This window comes from Ambystoma mexicanum, chromosome 1p, assembly GCF_040938575.1.
Source record: "Ambystoma mexicanum isolate Mex_15411 chromosome 1p, UKY_AmexF1_1, whole genome shotgun sequence".
Taxonomy (NCBI): Eukaryota; Metazoa; Chordata; class Amphibia; order Caudata; family Ambystomatidae; genus Ambystoma; species Ambystoma mexicanum.
In genome coordinates, this window is record NC_090921.1 from 1,200,759,353 (window position 1) to 1,200,780,551 (window position 21,199).

The 21,199-nt window shown below is 43.5% G+C and overlaps 1 protein-coding gene across 2 annotated transcripts in view; it reads left to right on the plus strand.

Moving 5' to 3' along the window:
• Positions 1-21,199, plus strand: part of LOC138451688 (uncharacterized) — a 314,713-nt gene that overhangs the window by 208,408 nt on the left and 85,106 nt on the right. Inside the window, exons 5-6 of one of the 2 annotated variants that reach the window (XM_069604922.1) lie at positions 4,438-4,494; positions 5,138-5,176. The exons of the other annotated variant lie outside the window; for it this stretch is intronic. Coding sequence (XP_069461023.1) covers positions 4,438-4,494; positions 5,138-5,176 — 96 coding nt within the window. The remainder of the gene's footprint in view (positions 1-4,437; positions 4,495-5,137; positions 5,177-21,199) is intronic. 2 annotated transcript variants of the gene reach the window in all.

Here is a 21,199-nt window from a genome sequence, read left to right on the forward strand (position 1 = left end):
GTCCCCGGCACTCCGTTTATCACCATCAAATTGATTCTCAAAATGGCACACCAATGGTGGGTGAACAGGGCGGGGATGGTAGAGCGCTCAAACCAAAGCAGATTAGCAGGTTTTACCATCTCGATTTGTTCGAGCAGATTATTCGGGTGCGGGCATTGGAGTTACCTTTGTTGTTTGGCTGCTCCTGGGATAACAACAGCCATGAGCCACACCATGAGGGGGGACCGCTTCCTGTGGACCGCTACCCGTAGCCCGCCTCACTCGGGTGACAATACTCCTGGCCGCTTAGCCGCTTAGCCACACCACAAGCTGTTCCTCCAGCCCTCTTGCTCGCGGCTTAAAGACTCCCACGCCTCGCGGGCCAGGAAAGGCGGTTCCAACAAGCCAGAGCACCAAACTCCAAATGCTGCAACGGCTCAGTGGCTAGTCTCGTTGGAGGTGGAGGCTAGAGTAAAGGACCTCGCCTAACCATCACTCATCTCTCAGGCAGACTGTACAAAATGCACAACTCGCTGAATCAAACTTCACTGAGCTCTAGCGCACAGCCGCTTCCGACTCAGAGAAAAAACATTTTGAATGAGCAGCTTACAACAGCAACTAACTTTACAAGCAAACTGTTTGAGATTTTCAAATCCTTAGAAAAACCTAAGGCTTTGTTCCCTTTTAAACCATCACAAGAATAATGTGAAAAGGTTCAGGAGGCGTTCTATGATAAAATCTTGAAAGTTTGAGAGACAGTAAGAACCTCCCAGGTTATTATATCCGGCCAACAAAATCCACCTGTAGTCCCACAGATACAGAAGGTGGCCGAAAAATGTGAGTTCAGCCCCATCACTACGGAGAAGATGAGAGCCTCATTGGCAACCATCAGACCCACATTGTGTGTAGAGTTCACACTGTCACCGAAGTTGATCCTAGCACACAGGGACATCATCATACCTCTTCTCACTAGGATGAAAAATGCTTCTTTCAGGGATTGTAATATACTCAAGGCAATTAAGACGGTTACGGTTACACCTCTAGTAAAAAAAAACAGGCTAGGACCAGAAGGATCCAAGCAACCTCCAGCCCTTTACCAACTGTAATTTTCTGTTGAAATATTGGACAAGGTAGCTAGCTACTTTCCAACTGCAAGCTTTTGTGGAAGCAAGTGATATTCTGCACACACAACAGTCTGGATTTAGAATGTCTCACAGCACTGAAACGGCCATGCTGGATCTTCAGACTCACACACTCGGCATTATGGACAAGGGCAAAGCGAGCATGCTTCAGTTACTGGACTTATCCACAGCTTTTGATTTGCTGGACCATAAACAGCTGCAATGGGCATTGGAACACATGGGTGGCTGCTCAACAGAAGCTATCAGATGGGTGGTCTCATTCCTGTCAGAGCAGAGATCAAAAATTCACTGGGGGGATAAATTCTTTCAGCCAACACCAGTCAACTGTGGAGAACCGCAGGGGGCAAGTTTGTCCCCCCTGCTGTTCAACCTATACCTTATGTGTCTATGCACAGTGCTAGACAACATCAGAGCCTACTTTATGAACTATGCAGACGATACACAGTTGGTGGTGGAACTGAGTGGCTGCTATGAAACGGATACCCTTAAGATATCAACGATTTATAACACCAGTGAGAGCTGGATGAAAGCAAATTGGATGTGCTTGAACAGGAATAAAACCAAGCTGATGATCTTTGGATCACATCAAGTGCGTGCTAAATTAAGTCAAGAATACAAGACATTCCACATTAAAAACTCTCCCATCCAAGTTCTCAGAAAAGTAAAAACACTTGGGATCTATTTAGAGGCATCACTAAGTGCAGAATCTCATGTTGCCATCCTGAACAGAATCTGCCAATACTATCTGTGACTCCTAAAACATATCAGACCATTACTGAAAGAAAGAAATAGTGCAACCATAGTAAGAGCCACAATCTTATCCAGGCTTGATTATGGAAATGCCCTATTGATAGGAGCAAGTAATGGGTGCGTTATGTGGTGCCAAACCATTCAGAATAACACCGTAAGAATTGTAATGAAGAAATCTAGAAGGGAACACATCACAGCAGATAGAAAAGCCCTCCACTGGCTGACACTTAAGGATAGGTTCATTTTCAAGGCTATGACTATGGTGCATCACTGTCTATTTGGACAGGCACCGGACTATCTGAGGGAACAGACTACCCATTATACACCAGGTCGCTCTCTGAGATCAGAAGCACTGGGGCAGATTGTTTGTCCTTCATTTAAACGATCAAATGGTCTAGGTAAATCTTTCCCAGTCAGAGCTGCTCAGATATGGAACGGACTACCGATACTACTAAGGCAAGAGAGCAATCACATTGCTTTCAGGAAAGGTCTGAAGACAACTTTATTCGAATAGTGAGCAGACAGGGTTGACACGTAAGAATAATAGGTAGTGCATGGCTGTCCCTTCATATATTTACGTCCTTTGTCTAAGTGTTAGTGCCCTGATGCCTGTGGGCTACGGCGCGGTATAAATAAATAAATAAATAAATGAACCACATCCTCCTAGGGCAACCTCCCAGGACCCCATCATCCACTATCAGTTCTGTGCTCCATTGATGATTGAACTGAATCTCACCTTTGAAATTGCAATCACACTGGCCTTTGAAACACAACTAAAGGCCACACACGTCTTGACAAAGACCCAGGTGGGTCGATACACGAATTGGCTGGACCTTGAATTAAAATCACTTTTATGACCAACACAACTAGTCATGGTTAATTCCTTGTCACCATATCTAATTCACAGTGAACCAACTGCTCACCCAGCGCCGATGTGACTAGGGTTCTCACCTTGTTTTTGTTAAACCCAATTTGGGACAGAAGAGCAACATCTCTCTTGAGCCCCATCAAAGGCAGTAGGGTCCTTGCACAATCTCTACTGATCAGCGCAGTGATCTACACATTCTGCTGCCCTACCTGGTCTTCTCATGCACTTAGATGTGGCTTTCAAAAGCAATTACATTTTTGCGATTCAATATTAGATGCAAAGAAACAATACATACTTGCCAAATCACACATACCCCAAATATAATATCCAGAAGGCTCTGTACAGGATTATCAAAAATGTTAGTGAACACATTGGCACCTGGAGTAACATGCAGCTGTGGAGGAAACGTTCTCAGCTAATTTTTGTAGCAAGCAAATCCGACAAATCTACCCTTACATTGACATCAAGAATCGTAACTCTTCTCTGTCGGACATTGCAACACCAGTTCTGTCTGCAGTTGCTAATGAGCACTCAAAAAATAATTACTTAGTACCGCTGTCTATTCTCACTCACCCATCCAGACCAGTACATTCAAGTTTTTGGCATACAGATGGACATCACTATGATACCTAAAGTCCAATTTGAAAGCATCACCACTGCAAAGGTTGCTGCCTGAGCCGGTGAAGACACCAGCAGTCTGTCATCACGTTGATAGCAATGCATGACATTCACAGAGCCTTTTCCTATGGGATTGCGCCATTATAAAATGCTTCTGTTAATCAGGCCCTTAATATCAATCTCCCACCACACCTGCTGCAATCACCCATGCATGAGCCATTCTAATGAACTTCTGGTGCTCACATTCCTCCTTGACAGGTCACTCAGGGAGATGTGACACCACTCCTTAAGGGCAAATGCCTGCCATATTGGTCCCTGTCTCATTTGCCACCGGCAGCCCCTATTCACACACATCAGTCATTGGACATGCCCATTTACATTGTAGTCACCTTGGATCCACTGATTCCAGTAAAACTGAGGTGTCTATGGCCTGTCTATCACATCCGACAGATTGGAACTGTCTGGCCGGTCAGCACTCCAAGCCCGCAAGGTGGATCACTGTATCACTGCCCTCCTATGTGGTTTACAATATGCTCAAGGCAGTAGCTTGGCTTAGAGATTCACTTTGCAGTTGTACTACTTTTTCATTACCTGTTATTATGCGTGAAGGCCTAAGGGGAGTGGCTAGCTCTAACAAAACACTTCCACAGGAAGTCTGGTCACATTAATCGGATCACAGAGAATTGGGAAATCTCTGGACCAATACATTTATTTATTTTATTTATTTTTAATTCCTATAATGCACTACATGCCCATGGTCCTCAGAGCACGCAAAAAAGGAAAAAGCTGCTAAGACAATGAGAAGAGGTTGTCAGAGAGAAGAAGGCGGGACAGTTAGTCAGCTGAGTTAAAGAGGAGACTACATACATACATACATACATACGAGTGAAAGCGAAGCAGTGGCACTCAAACATGGACCGTCCAAGGCATGACTTCTCTCAGAGGGCATACACTTGACAGGAACCCGATCGAAGTTGTGTTCATGTTAGATTGTACTAAGTGTGAAACAAGTTAATAGGATCTGCAGACACATGACTCAGCATCAACAGTCAATTATTTTCTTTGTCTACTGTATCATAGATTGTGAGGCCGTCCTTCCAAGCACCAGAGAAACGCCTGGAAGCAAAGGCCAGTATGGTAAGATAATCCTTCTACATTAACTTTGCATGCATAGTCTCTCATAACTGGCATAACCACAAAGCAGGGCTCCTATTGTAGACCTCAACTTCAAAGAAGAGAGGAAGGTCTTTGCACTCCTCCAATCTCCGAGCCAAAAAGTGCCATGGTGGGTCTCCAGATAAAAGTATATTTTTCCGAGTTCTTTCCCCTAAAATCTATTCTGCTAGTCTTCGGAAGGACTCTTAATGAACACTCAACCAAAGTGTAAAGAAGAGCACTACCTCACCTTCTCATTCCCCTTCACAAGAGTGCGTCTACTGAAGAAGCACAGCAGCTCTACATGGCACCACCAACGCTCATCACCAGGGAATATGCCACATAGGGTACTCAGCAGATATATTAACCTGGCCTACAGGTGCATCATCCAGGCTAACTGCCAAGCATCGCACCTTAGGCAGATGTGCACTCTGGCAGTCTGGGCTGTGAGCACCTTTCACTACATGGCTTGTTGTTCCTATATCCCATTTGAATTCCATTAACACTTGTATGTTGTTTTTTCCCATCCTTTTGCTTCTTTGCCACTAGAGTCTCTGCTTCTTGATTTGTTTTTGCAGGAATAACCCAACACTAAACGAATGTCTCACTTGTTCTTGTATTTTAGAAGTTCATGCTACAAATTCTTCAAGCACTGAGAATGAAGGTGAGGTCAACCGTGGCTGTGTTAAAACACACCCCAATGTGCTTTTCTGTCATTTTGCTGTTCTCAAATTACAGTCAATAACTCATTTGGTTTTATTTGTGCATGTCTGGCAGTGGGTGAAATGCTCCATATTAGCTCTTACCCACTCAAGAGTTACTTAAAATAATCCAAAGAAGTCAGCAGCATTCCATACGTCGTAGGATATTGTGTGTGTTGAAACAGCAAAATGGTGGGTGCATATTGGAGGCCACTGCACAATAAAGGGACCTTTTGATTACCTTTTTCAAATTGCTTAGCTAAAGGGTAAACATACAGTAGCATGATCCAGAGGAACGTTAGTGTGTTGACAAAAGACGTTCAATTTGGGGAAACCAAGAATGATCAATGCCATTAGGTTTGTCTTGTTTTAGGTATTTCTGTTCACAATTTGTTTACGTGGGTGTCTACATGGAGAGTGGATGGATGTGTACTTTCCAATTCATTTATGAGAATGTAAAGTTTTTGTGTTTTTGCTTCCATTATTATACTATGGGCCTCATTACAACCTTGGTGCTAAGTGCACCAACTTTACCACCATGGTGTAAACTCTGTTTACACCATGGTGGATGGCGGATTTACCGCCCCATTCCAAGGTGAGTGGGGCGGTAAATCCCCATTTCCCATTTTCCCTTCCCCATTCCCATTTTTGCCCCATAGGGCATAATGGGAGTGGGGAAGGCGCTAATTACGCCGCCGTAAATTACGGCGGCGTAATTAGCACCATGGCAGGTTAGCGCCATGGATTTTAACGCCTGCTAAAAGCAGGCGTTAAAATCAGAATCAGGCGTTAAGGGTTAACGGTGGCGTTAACCCTTAACGCCTGAGTTGTAATGAGGCCCAGTGTGTGGATATATGGCTGGAATTTATTATATGTAAAATAGTGCATCAGATTTATAATTTAAGATTGGTTGTGTATGCCACAGTAGTGCCATAATTAGCCCTGTAACACATGCCACATTATAGATATGGGATTGATATTGCCTCACAATATGTGCATTACATCATATCCTCATGTGATCCCCCATATGCCCAAGAGGTTTCCTAGTATGTCATTTATTACCACAATATGCCCATGCACAAACACACCATATGGAAATATGTAATCTCACTCCCAAACATCCACCTATATATGTAAACTCAGAAGCACTTAAGAGCCTGAACGCTATACAAATGCAAGATAATATAACATAACATGGCACTGTGGCAGACTCACAATACTTTTGGTAACCATGACCTTACGGAAACCCCCCCTCTCCCCAAAAAAATATGTTGCGCTCTTTTGCTTGCTTTTCAGGGAGCTGTTCATTTCTGACATCCAACTCCTCTCAAATGTTGTTGGGGACGCTAGGGAAGTAAACAGAAGGGCTTTGCCACATGTGCTTTGCTGGAAGGGCTACAACATGCTCAGCACACCATGACAATGTGGCAGACTCACACGTCTGTCCAGTGCATAGCCAATGACATGCTTTGTGTTCCTAAACATGCTGCCCAGAAGCACAAGCCTACTTAGGGTTTAGGTAAAATAAATCCATTCGGTAACCATGACCTTACCGAAGAAACCCCCAAAGAAATTGGAGCTCTTTTGCTCGCTGTTCGGGAAGCTGTTTCAAAACAGGCAAATCCGGAAGTAAACAGAAGGGATTTGCTGCCTGTGTTTTCCTGGTAGGTCTACAACATGCTCATGCACACCATTACACTTTGGCAGACTCACTACTCTGACGAACATGAAGCCAATGGCATGCTTTGTGTCCTTAAGCACATTGCAAAAAAGCACAAGCCTAGTATTTGGACAAGTAAAATAAATACATATATATATTTTTGTTAAATAGACTACATTTATTGAAAGTCACCAATTGTTTTAAAGGATGAGCCATCACTCCCCCACCAAAAAGGACCCACTTGTTCCTTCCTCTGGCCAACAGAGATAACGTCTAAATTAATTGAGGAATGCCACCTCTCAATTAAAGGAAACAGCAATTTGCCCCAGGGCAGAATTGAAGGAAGGGTTTAAGGGGTGGAGTGCCTTCCATTGGAAGACCCGGGGCCATGGTCTAAAAAGGAGCAGTGATTTACATCTTCAAATCAGTTAACCCTAAGGGCAGCAGAAGGCTTCATTCAGACACAGAAACGGTGAGTTTGGAGCAGAGTGTGTGTGTGAGCGTGTGCGGGTCTGTGTGTGTGACACACTACCTTTGCGGTGCTGATTCTGCTGGGTTGCATCATTATTTGTTTGGGAGGCCTAGCAATGGCATGTTTTGATATTTGCCTGCACTGAGCTACATTGTCTATGCTATGCCCGGTTTTGAAGTGCTGCACTTCGTTAGGTTTGGTATGCTACACTGTGTTATGTTATGCTATGCCATGTCATGTTTTAAGGTGTAGAAACATACACATTTGTTCTGCTGGGATCATTGTGGTTCTTTTCAAAAGCAAAATGCATATTAACTAGAATGCACCTTAGTGCTAGTGCATTCACGCCTTTGTGAGGTGGGGGGGGATATGATGTCAGTTTCCTTTTATACTAGCTGGATAGGTCATGTTATATTATGTTGACGTTACATTATGTTTCCCTTCAAATGACTTCACTTTCTCATGATGCCCTTTATTAACAGGACCCAGTAACTGCAGCCCTGTGTGAGTAGGATAGTCAAAGGCAGGATTATGTAAATGAAAACCCATAAGTGCCCAACTAAGATGATTCCTGCCTCACAGACCAATATAGCCATTACCTTGAAGGCCCCAGCAGGACAAACCCTCGAATGCCGGGCTGGGGCTTCTGCTCCGAAGGAAGCTGTTGCTGAAATCCCACCCTCAGTTAAACGTGCCCATAATTCCTTCCAGTTTTCCATCTATAGATCTTGGTTGTTAGTGGCTCAGGGGAGTGAATAGAGGGGCATTGCACACTGTGTTTTCTTGGGCATGGTTTCAATATACTTTGGCTCAGCATAACACTGTGGAAGGCTCAGATGTCTGACTCCGGCTAAGACATAGATAGGCTTGATGTTCTTAAGCACTGTGTGCGCAAGCCTAGGGTTTTGGAAACCATGAAATAAATAAATGAGGAAAACAAAAAATGGGAGGGTTTTTGCTCGCTTTTCAGGGAGCTGTTGCAAAATTTGACAAATTCTGATTTCTGTCATACAACCCCTGCCAAATGTTGTTGGGGGCCCCAGGGAAGTAAGCAGAAGGGCTTTGCCACCTGTGTTTTACTGGGAATGGCCTCAACAGGCCATACCTCACCAGGCAATGAGTACATTCCAGACTTACCCCCTGGTGCAGCAAACACCTCTTCTCCAGCTATCTATCCTTTTGGTGCTGCACCCCATGGAATACAGTTGAGTCCCACAATACATTTGGTCAATTTGTTCACATAACTCATCCACCTTTTCCTTCTCATGCCTTCATGCCAACTATCTACCCAACTTTGCTCCTCCCGATCCATACTGAAGTTCTATCATACTCCTCTTTGGACTCGCTGACAGGCAAAAGCACTTTCACGCCAGTAACTATGACAGTAGGTACTATATAATGCAAAATAACATAACTAAACATGCATTCAAATAGACAATTGCAGGCTCTCAAAAGTGCACACATATCCACAAAAGCACTAACACTTTGACATCTATATACTTAGACACCTACATTCACACAGGGCCACATATCAAAATCATTCACCCATGCAGTCTCACACATCCATGTAGGCATTCATTCACACAATGAAGCAAAAAAACATTGAGGCACAGATATACAGACAGACACATGTACATTCACCCCTCGGCCCCCGCCTCTCTGTCTGATCACTCTGTTGTTCAATTCAACAGCTCAGTTCCTCCACCCTCTAATCCCCCCCCTCTTCAATGGCCAAAGGAAAATGCATACAGGACTCTCTTGCCCCTTGCCTTGATGATTTGAGGACCTCTCTCCTGTCTCTTTTATTCATTGCCTCTTGCATGTTTTTTCTGACATTCCAAAGGCACTAATGACCCCCATTGACCAACACTACCCTGCAGGCACACTCACACATTCCAGTCCCCATCCTCAGTCATGGATCACATCTGAGATCCACGACTGAACTGAAACCATGCACTATGCTGGGACAAATCCCAGATTCCAACAACTACTCCAAGCCTACAAAATTCCCTTTCTGCTCTCTACTCTGTACTGGACTCTGTCACACACTGTGCTGGACTCTACTTCACAAACCTATTCTCCTCTCTTTCATTTACCCTCCAGGCTTTGCTCATACCTCCCAAGTCAATATGCATTCCCTTATCCCTCTCTCCTTAAGACTTTGCCCACTACATTTGCTCTAAAATCTCTACGATTCTTGACATTCTCACATCCCTCGTGTCTCTTCCTCGCTGCCAACACCCTCCTCACTTCCAACACCTCTCCTCCTACTCCTTCTACTCTCAACTGCTTCTCGTTGGTTTGCTTCCAAATGAGCACCAATTGCAGTGTCCACCATGTTGTTCTATCATCAACCAAAATGGTCAAAATAAAATTCAATTACACGCCCTCATCATTCCAAAATGTTTAACCATGTTCCCTATCTGCTGAACTTTTCCCTGCTGCTTCAAATCTGCCACTCCACTAAACCTTTTGAAGACACCCTTTTCTGATCCAAATATCCCTGGGAACTATTATCAGGTTTCCCTCCTTGCCTATTATGTAAAGGTCCTTGAGCAGGTGGATCACTAAGTACCTTCATAAAAATGGCCTTGGAGATCCACTTAAATCTGGCTACCCTTGGAGAGACTACAATGAGACTGAACCTATGTGTGTCTCTCCAAGGTTATCTCTGGTGCTCACCACTTCACGCTCTCTTGTATACTCATTCTGTTAGGACCTCTCTGAGACTTTTTACACTGTCGACCACACCTTGCTCTTTCTTGCTTTTCAGGAACATGAATTTCACAAATCTGCTCTAGTCAGAATTGCATCTTACCTGGAAAGTTGGTCCTTTAATATTTCCTGCAACTCACAAACCTCTTCCCCCACCCCTCTCAATGTTGGAGTCTGTCGCCATACCACCATTCCCATTTACCACTGCTCACAAAAAGTACATGCACCCACACCTTGTCTTCTTGGCCTGCTTGAGAATTAGTGAGGATAATGCCTCCTTTCCTCTTCGAGAAATGAACAACACTACCTCCATTAACACCGAACACTCCCAGCAAGCATTGCCGTAAAGGGCATGGAGGCTCTGTGGCCTGTTGTGAAAGACACCCCGCCAATAAAACTGGAGCATGAAAAAGTACATTTTATGGAATATAAAATTGCATTTTCGAGCAAAAATGTTTCTTTTTCGCATCATTGCATCACATCATGTGTTCGATTTGAGGAGAATGTGTTTGTCAAAGTGATAGCGCAAGCAGGAATTCTGAAAGCAAGATCTTACAGAAATGTCCCTGTCAGGGATCGAAGCTGTATGTCAAAAAATGCCTGACAACCTAAGTACACCTTTCACTATTGAGCTAAGGTCAGCAGGTGTGCCTGCACGATGTTGACAGTATTGTAGGAATGTGCCCGGTACAAAAGTTGGAAAAGTCTCAAGATACCCTTGCTGCAAAATGCACATGGACCGCAAGTCAATTATCTTTTTATCACTGGCAGCTCATGCAGATAGTGAAGATTTGGAGAGATGTGGGTTCTCCTTGGGAAATGCAGTAACAGCTCTTGGTTGGATTTTGGAGACATTGTCATCCAGGGATGGTACATAGTGGGAAGCCAAGTACACATCATTTGCATAGCCCAATCTGGAGGACATACAGCTCTGCCACTACCGCCAATTTAAACAACGAAGAGGTCAAACTCTATGGGACATCCAAATATGTCAGGATTGATTTAAGCAGTAATATCATGTTTTTGGCACTGCAGATATTTGCAGCAGGTGAGTTTGGTGTCAAGACAGAAACAGTGATTTTGAGCCCTCACTACCTGGGCAATAGTAACTCTGAGTGATGGAGTCCAGAGATTAACTATCTTAAAATGAGGTCATGATCATTGTTTTACTCAAGTACCATTTTTGAAGTCTTTCATCCATCCAATTCTCTGTACTCATTGTTCCCCAAAAACGTTGAGGGCAATTGTAAAATATGTACCCATGTATGTATGTATATAACATCCAAAAGAAAACACACATTTTCAACTGCTGACCTTTGGAGATCACATAGGCATGATTCTAAATGTCAAAGACCATAGATAGGAGTGCCCTATTTTGTGTTTGCACAATCATGATCCAGGCTACGGGTCCAGAGCACAACTTTTAATCACAGAATTCAAGTGAATCGGGTTGGTATGGTTGACTACAGTCACATGTTATAAATATCTTTCAAAGGAGTAGGGCCTTCAAACTATCTCCTTCCATTTTCACCCTGATGGCGTTACCAAAATGAGGACAGCCTCTGCCCTACCAACAGACATTTTGGCATTTTGAATGCCACACAAACTCTGCGGAAAAATAAAATCTGTCTTTTTTTGTGTTTGGTCTTCAAAATGTGGACATAGAACCTTTTCAAACAATCAATCAGATGCCTCAGATTTCAATTACAGCCAAACAGAGCAAGCAGTGAATTATGATATATTTATTTTCATACAAAACATATATGAACACAAAATATGATGCCATAAATCATATGTAAACATAACCTTCTGCAATATAAGGACATAACATCACTGAACCTTTTGCACAACTCCTATTCTGGAAGTACCCAGCGTTATATGATTCTGGGAATAATGTATGTTGCCTTTCTTCTGCGGCAATTCAGCCGCGTCCCCTACAGACCCAGATTGAATGCTAAAGCTCATTAGATGTGTACACTGTGTTTTGGCGGTATTGAATGTTCTGCCTTTGGGATCACACATGGGTATAAACAATTTCAGATGCATTGATGTATCTTCAGCCTTTTCACTTCCTATGCCCTCTGGACAATATGATCAATATGTCGTGTCTTAGGTCTCTGAAAAATAATGATAAAGTACAAAATAAAAAATCACATTGTTGCAATATCTACAGAATAGGTCATTCCTCCATCAAACCAGATAACTTAAACAATGAGTAGCATGTAATTAGACCCACTGCATCCTTCATAATTAATCGATACATCATTCACTATAAGCGTACTAAATTATGCAGTGTGGCTGTCGAACGCAATTTTTTCAAATAATTAATAAAGAGGTGTCAGCTATATTGGCCATCTCGCTGGATCAAACTCAATACTTATTTAACAGTCTAGTATACAAATCCTATCCTATATCAATCATATATACTGTTGGATAACCACTCACATATTAAATAACTTAAGAATAATGAACTACCTACCAATATCTCTTATTCCAATGTGGGGACTTACATTCTAGGAACACATACTGTAGTACCTCCTGTTTGTATAACTTGATTCATGCTCATTTTTGTTAAATCATCACATACTTTTCAATTTATGAATAGGATACTTTCAAAGATATCGATCCAAATGCTTTAAAATATACCTCAATAAGCAAGTCTTAATTGTACTTTGATTCATAGAATCCACTATGCATGAATACTCACTCAGTTTGCCGCATCGGTATAAGAATCAACGTGCTCTGCTGACCCAGGTTCAATATAATATTCGAATGCCTGCGCAGAGGCATTCTTATGGTGTTTTGCAATATTTGGTGAAGGCTTCCCTGAATTGAAGAGTTTTCATTTCTATTCTGAAGTGCGTGAGAAACTCTGTATTTGCTACAAATAGTCAGTTGTAATCTCGGGAGATGCATTGTTTTTTATTTTCCACAGCATGACACCCTGCATGTCGGTGAGTCTGTGACAGAGGCTGATTTATTCATGTATTTATGTATTTATTTTACTTATTTATATACAGGGAGGAACAATGCTCTTTTGATCACAAAAGAATGCACAATAGGTAAGAAATCAGACTTGACAGGAAGCAGTGAGCTTCTGAAACTGGGGTGAGTTTGAGTGGCCTTCCGACCAGGTTGTGGAGGGGAGTAAATGGAACAGTCGGTAGGTGTGAAGTGAGGGACTTCAAAGAGAGTCCTGGTAGCGAAGTTAATTACCTCGTCGAGAGGGCAGAAAGCATAGTTGAGGAGACCAAAGAGGATGCTGGCACAGTAGTCCAGTTTAGAAATGTCAGGACTGGTTATGAGATGCTTGGTGGTGTTGAAAGGAATGAGGTGCCTGATTACTAATATTTAAAAGGTTGAGGTGAGCCACCATTTCAGTTTTGAAGATGAAAGCAGAAAAGGTGTGAGAAGGGTAATAGATGATGCTGAGGTTTCTATCTGAAGAAGAGTAGGGGAGAGTGTCAGGTGGCAACTGGTGGGAACTGATTAGGCAGGGAAGAGATGAGAGAGAGTATTTGGCAGGGAAGAAGACCACCACTGTTTTGGTAGAGTTTAACATCACAAAGTGCAAAGTCATCCAAAATGTAACGGCAGAGAGACAGTTTGAAATGTTGAGATCTACGGAGAGTATGGGAAAAGAGAAGATGATTTGGGTGTCGTCCGTTAAAGATTATGTACGAGAACCTAAAAGTGGCGATTAGTGCCCAAAGAGCATAGTGTAAAGAGCAGAAGACCCAATGCAGAGCCTTGAGAACCACCAACAGTTGGAGTAGTGAGTTGAGTTGTAGTTGCTCCAGGAGACCAAGACTAGGCAAGGTATCAGGTAGGATTCAATCCAGGCAAGGGCTTGATCATGAATCACAAGAAGATTGAGTATTAAGGAGATCAGAGGGATCAACTGAGTCAAAGGCAGCAGACAAGTCAATGAGAGTTAGGTTACAGGATAGGTTGGAGTGCTTAGCAGAGGCGATGAAGTTGGAGACATTCAGGAGAGTAGTTTCCATGGAGTGACCAGAGCAGAAATCTGCTTGTAAGAGGTCTTGAAGATTGTGGATGCCTAAGAAATGTGTAAGATGGTTGAACACAACACTTTCAAGAACTTGCACAAAGAGAGACACTGGGCAAAAGTTAGCCGGTCAGTTCAGGTCAACCCCTTGCATTTTTAGGAGAGGGATGACTATGGCTGTTTATAAAATAGAAGTAAAGCAAGCAGAGTGGAAGGACAGGTTAAAGAGTTCACTGATGTGAGAGGCCATTAAAGGAGCATTCGGGTTGACTATCTGAGGAGCAAGAGGATCTGATGGGGGACACGAGGGGCTAGCCTTCATCAGTAGAGATAGGACATCAGTATTAGTGTCACTAAAGTGTGACATAGCGGCTGGGGATAAAGGTAAAGTAGGTGGATTTAAGAATGTAGGAGCAGGGAATGTGAGGATGGTCAGGGCAAAGTCTCTAATTTAGGAAGCATTGCAGCAAAGTATTCAGCCAGGTCTGTAGCTGTGAGAGTGAAGTTGTAGTCATAGTTTTAGGACAAGTGAGGAGTGAGTTCAGGCTGCAGTGTAGCCAGCAAGGAGGGTTGTAGTGAGAGTCAATGAAAGTGAGATAGAAATCTGTTTTTGCTCTAAAAAGAGTTCAAGGCTGAAGGGTAGAGTTTCAGGTCCTCATACGAGTGGGTACGACTCAGTTTCTGCAGCAGCCGGAGCATGCCTGTACGGACAGATCAAATGAATGGGGTCAACTATGGTTGAGGATGCTGAGATTTAGGGGTGAAATCTAGCAGTGGGAAGTGAGAGGAGAATTAGTCATATAGCAGGGATCGGAACTGGAGGCAGTGTTAGTGGAAGAGGCATCAGGTGTGAAGGAGGAGAGTGAGAACTGTAGGTCTGAAATAAAGGGAGGCATGGCAGAAGTTTGAATTTTATGTGTAGTAATTGGTGAGGCAAGTGTTGAGGAGAAGTCAGAGGGTGGAAAGGAGATGGTGTTGGGAACGATTTATTTTTTATTTATTTATTTAATGAAAATGACAGGCAAAACAATGCATTTTCGGCACAAAAACGGTTAGAAAACTATTTAACATTCATTTTCAGAGCAGAGGACAAGTGTCCTTAACAGTGGGTGAAACAATGGGCAGTAAGACCAGATGATCCTGGCGAGGTAGAAACATGAACTAGGTACACTGATAGTAGAACATGTCATAGGAATGTGATAGTGGAATAAGCGTTACGTTTTAGAATTAAGGCGGGAGGGGTTGTTGTCGAGAGGTAGGTGGAGAGGAGAACAGGAAAATGTGGTGGCAAGTGTTTCTTCAGAAAGAGTAGAGCTAGGATATTGGATTTAAATAGAGATACGATACAGTGGGAGTAGTGCAGGGAGGGACAGGAAGATCATTCCAGAGTAAGGGATCGAGGAGAGAGAGCAGAAACACGAGGGACCACAAAGGGCAAGAGAGGTGGCAATGAGGTGTGCCTATGATGATTGTAGAGTGAGGGGGAGAGTAAGGAGTGAGATTGGTCAATAGGTATGGTGGGCAAGTCCATGTAATTTTTGACGATGATGAGAACAAGTTCATACTTTACCCTCTGTCACATAGATAACCAGCCTAACTGACGATGGGCTGCAGAGGTGGAGTAGGGAAAGTTGAAGAGTGTATGGACAGCAAAGTTGAGGACTTTGTCCAGAGGTACAAACGCATATTTGGTACAACATAGACTATCACAGTAGTCAGATCGAGAGTGTATTAAAGAAGAGATTAGGGGCGATGTTGAAGGGTAGAATATGTCTTATTTTTTTGATGTTGTGGAGATTAAGACTGACTGCAGTAGCAGATTTGGAGCGAGAAGTTGGAAGATGGGTCAGAGACGACACCAAGGTTGCGAGCAGAAGCAGAGTTGGGAAGGTTGCCAGGAAAGAAAAATAGAAGAGGGGGAGAGGAAGAGATAGCCTGTTTGGATGGGAAGTAGAGAACTTCACACTTTGTGGAGTTCAGCATGAGCTTGTGAGATGGCAGTATTTGATGGCAGAGAGACAGTTAGACATTTTTTTACCGTAGCTCATCAGATAAGGAGGGAAAGGAGAAGAATATCTGAGTGTCATCAGCAAAGAGTTGATATGAGGAAACATAGGAGGAGATCAAGTTGACAAGAGCAGAGGTATAGAGAGTGAAATGAAGTGGAAATAGAACTGACCCCTGGTGAACACCACCAGTAAGGGGGATGAGTGGAGAGGTAAGGCTGTTCAAGGACACCTGGAAGTTTCTGGTGTGAGATTTGAAAGGGCCCAACGCAATTACTGTTACCGACACTTGGTCCGGCATTATTACCGTCAGAGTACAAGTGGAGGTGGAGGTATAAGTCCCCATTTTCTTGGAGTCCATTGGACACAATGGGATATTTTCGGCACAATTACTGTGCCAGTAATTCCGCTCTGGTAATTGCACCAAAAAAAGGGTGGGAAGTCATTGGAATTACCTCCAGCTTAGAGCTGGAGGTGAATACTCCCACTTCGCCCCAACATATAGTTGGGGGTGCAGCAATGCAGCGGTAACAGTATTAATGCCACATTTTTACTGCACCACACAACTCGTGAAGAGGCACAAGTCTTCGTAATAAGAGCCATGTGGTTCACAAGAATTCTTTTTGCCAGGAATCAATTGGAAATCTATTTAACGTTCATGGGTAAACAACCCTATGGTAACATTTGTTGTGATTCACCCTGAATATACCATAATTCTCTAAACATAATATTGATCAACACATTTTATTAATCAAAACAGAAGCAATACTATAGCAATTGATTATAAAAAATAATGTAAATGCAACAAATTGATAACATTCAACCTAACTAGACATACTAGTACAATGAGACTAACAAAATGGCAAATAAATGTCACCATTAGAAACCATGGGCCTTATTACGACCCAGGCGGTAAGTTACCGCCTGGGTTGTACCCTTACCACCATGGTGTAAACTATGTTTACACCATGGTGGATGGCGGATTTACCCATTTACCCTTCCCCATTCCCATTTTTGCCCCATAGGGCATAATGGGAGTGGGGAAGGCGCTAATTACGCCACCGTAAATTACGGTGGCGTAATTAGCACCATGGTCCCTTAGCGCCATGGATTTTAACGCCTGCAAAAAGCAGGCGTTAAACTTACCATGGCGCAAAGGGACCTCGGAATCAGGCGTTAAGGGTCGGCGCCGTTTACGGCGCCGTTAACCCCTTAACGCCTGACTCGTAATGAGGCCCCATGTATGTAAATTGTAACTGTGCCACAATTTCTTTAAAGTCCTGCTAGTGCTACAAAAGTACAATGAAACTGCTAATGCTCATGACTGGCTATGATATACCATCACCAAGTGGTAGCACTCACTACCAGTCTGATGATAGAACAATGATGGACAGACCAAGTAGTAATCAAAAATGTTGGAAACTGGTTATGTAATCAAACATGCAAGCAATTCTCCCTTTCCACTGTGGTCGCAAAGTAATATTGTTCTGTACATGACACCCCAGTGGGAGAGTACACGTTTCGACAAAGAGCTAGGGGGCCTAACCTTCATCAGGGCCAAGTTCAAAACGGAACAGAACCTCTGATATGAGTCTGGAGCTGTAAGTCTGCATTTTAAATACATTTTGAAAGTTGTGAGGTGAAAGCAAAGCTATTCCATACAAACAGTTTTTTTTGTATTGAATGCAGCATTGTCTGCTTATAGCTGCATCTGTCGAGCAGGGCTTCTGTTGAATTTGAAAGGTGAGCTTGCAGTGTACAATAAGGCCCACGGTGAGATATAAAGATAACCAGGCGAGGGCTTGTCACTGATACCTAGGAGAGATAGTTTTGAGAGAAGGAGAAGGTCAGAATGGTTGATTATATCGAAATCAGCAGAGAGGTCGATAAGAATAAGAATAGATGAACTGTTAGCACGACGAGTGGAAGAGAAGTAGTTCCTGACATTAAGGAGAGATCATTTAATAGAGTGCAGAGCTCAGAAGTCAGATTGAAGAGAATCCTGAAGGTTGTGTGTGTCAAGGTACTCAGAGAGTCTGTTGAAAACATACTCTAGGATTTTGAAATTGTGAGGAAGAGGAGAGACAGGACTACATTTGGCAGGACAGTTAGGATCTAGGCCTCGTTTCTTAAGGATAGGGATGACAGTAGCCAACTTGTAGTATTATGAACAAGTAGCACTGTCGAGAGAGGAGTTGAAGAGGGAAGTAAGGTATGGAGCAACACTGGGAGCTATACGTTCCACTATGTGTGGGGATAGAGGGTGGACAGGGGCACATGAAGGGTTATCTCTGAAGAGATCGTCAAGCATTCCATCAGAGTTAAAGGAGACAAAGGAAGACATTATCAGAGCAAAGGAGGGCAGACATGTTGCTGAAAAGTGAGCAGGTGGGGGGGTTAAGGTAATTTGCGAGGGTATTTTGAATGTTGGAAATTTCTGAAGCAAAGTAGAGAGCGAGATCATTAGCAGAAAGGAGATGGAGAAGGATTTAGGAGATGAGAGATTGTTGGAGGTGCTTAGGTTGAGAAGATTGAGACTAAATGGTAGAGAGATAGAAGTTACTTTTGGCAGAGTCGAGATTAGAGGAGTAGTTTTGAAGAGCAGTCAAGTTGAGTTGTAGATCTGAGGAGCGCCTGGATCTTTGCCAATTGTGAGGTGCATTTTCCAGGGTGCAGATGGTAGGAGTAATCCAAGGTCTTGGAGGGGAGGCTTTAGGACTGAATGTAATAAGAGTGAATTGAGAGGAGAAGGGGGTACTAAGGGCAGGATTAGCGTTAGTGCAGTCTTCATCAGTCGATGGAACAGTGGATTTTACATTGGAGGAGAAAGAGTGTTGTAGGTCAGAGGGGTGAAAAGGGAATTTAGAGGATGGAAATGTATGCTTGGTAATGGAATTGGTAGATGGAGAGAGTGGGTTGAAAGTAGGAGTGGAGATTGAGGCAAGGATGATGGTATGATCAGAGGGTGAAAAAGCTTTTCGAGATTTTAGAGGTGAATAGTTGAGAGGAGATGAGAATAACATCAAGGGAGTTACCATTAGTATGGATGAGCAGAGACTGGACAGAAGAGAGCAAGTGGTTAAAATGAAGAAAGCTAAAGTCAGTGTATACAAGTTTGGAGAAGGAGGGGGGTGAAAGTCACCAGTGACAATGAGGGAGCAAGGGAGTCAATTAGTTGCAAGAGGTGGTCAATAAATTACCAGCAGGTGGCCAATAGAGATATATAATATGAATCCTTTAGGGATCAGTGATTGTGGAAATAGTGTATTTGAAAGAAGGAGAACTAACGGCAGATAGGGGCATAAAAGGGATCGGAAGGTTGGAAGAGTTTAACAACCCTACACCACCACTCCTGTATGTTGGGCTGGGAAGGTGCATGAAGGTGGAGGCAGGGTCACTAAGGGCAGCAAAGGTTGAAAAATCTGAAGGAGTAATCCAGGATTCTGTAAAGGTATGAGGTCAAGAGAGGGAGAATGGGAAAGAAGGAAGATAAAGGAAGTCTTGTTACATTCTGTTAGGCAGAATCACCTGCAGTACCCTTTGGGAACACTACAGGCAATTAGGACTACAAGTGTAAGCACAATTTCACCTTTGGTACAAGCCTGTACTAGACAGTAAAGTGGTAGCGATGGCTGAGCAGCCTGACTTATCTCAAGAGTTTAAGTGAGTAGTAAAGCAAGTTACACAAAGGACCAACTAATAAAGCGATTTAAGTAAACACTTACTCAAGGTTTCTTGGTAAAAGAATATACATTTATTTACTCAGTCAGTTAGAAAACATTACACTAGCATAAGCAGCTTAGTATCACACACTACTAAACCACAAAAATCCAAACGGTAAGTAGATGAACAAGTTTAGCTCCTATGAAGTGGGAGCAAAATGGCACTTCAAATACTTATTAAAGGGATAAAAAGACAAAGGGGGTCATTCCGAGTTTAGCACCATGGCTACCTCCAAACTCGGGTCGGGGTAGTGGGAATGGGGACTTACCGGGACATTCCGACCTATGCGGACCCGGTAAATCCCCATGCCGAATACCATTGCCCATTCCCATTCGAGCCCCCATAGGGCTCAATGGGAATGGGGAAGGCGCTAATAACGGGCCCGCAAATAGCAAATAGCGGGCCCGTTATTGCTCCCTGGTCCCCTAATGGGACCCGCTAAGGACGTCTGGTCTGACCAGATGTTTTCAGCGGGTCCCGCTAGGTAACCTCAGAATAGGGCGGTAAGGGGTTACCGGCACCGGCATGCTTACCGGTGCCAGTAACCCCTTACCGCCCACCTCGGAATGACCCCCAAGATTATAAGAATAGACAGCCCAAATACATTCATAGGCAGGGCAAAGGGTTTCAGTTAAATATAACCAGCAATTCTTCTCATAGGCCTTGGCCAAAGTCAATGGTTCATAGTCTTTGTATAGGATAGCACAGTTCTGGTAGATAACGGTTAAGTCTTTGCCACAGAGTTTAGAAGAATTTGGCTAGGCAAAACGTTTGACGAATGTTTAGGGAAGGACAAGCCTTCCAAGTTGAGGAAAGTTTCACGCTGGCTGAAAATAGTTCCGGAATGCGTTTGCACAGTACCTTGTTAATGAAGAAAGCTGTAGTTGAGGCAGTTGTTCCTGGCAGTTCGAGCAGATCTCGCTCTTCCTGAGCTTCAGTCATGGGGACAAGAAGGAGGACTTCGGGAGGTTCCTGCACTGCCCAGGGATGAGTCCAAAAGCTGTAGCAAGAAGTTGGTTTAAGGTTGAGTGCCTTAAAGTCCACAAGCTGGTTTCCTTCTCTCTGGCTATCCGGTTTTCAACAGCACTCTGATGAAAATTCGACCAGATGGGGACGGTGTCCAGGTGGCTTACGAGTTGGTTGTTCCCACCCAACTCAAGGGAAGAAGTTAACCTTGAAGGGCTTCTCTGTCGATTGGAGTTTCAGGCAATTCAGACCTGCAGCAGGGCTTCACCAGTAATCCAGGAGTTGCAGCAGTCCTCTTCCTTCAGCTCGTCTTCAGTTATTTCATTCCAGTGGTCGACTCTGCTTTCCAAGTCCCAGAGACCTGTTTTTAAACTATTTTCCCCCATTCATTCCAGCCTGGCTGTCACTCACCCAGCAGGGTGGCAGCCCTTGCCG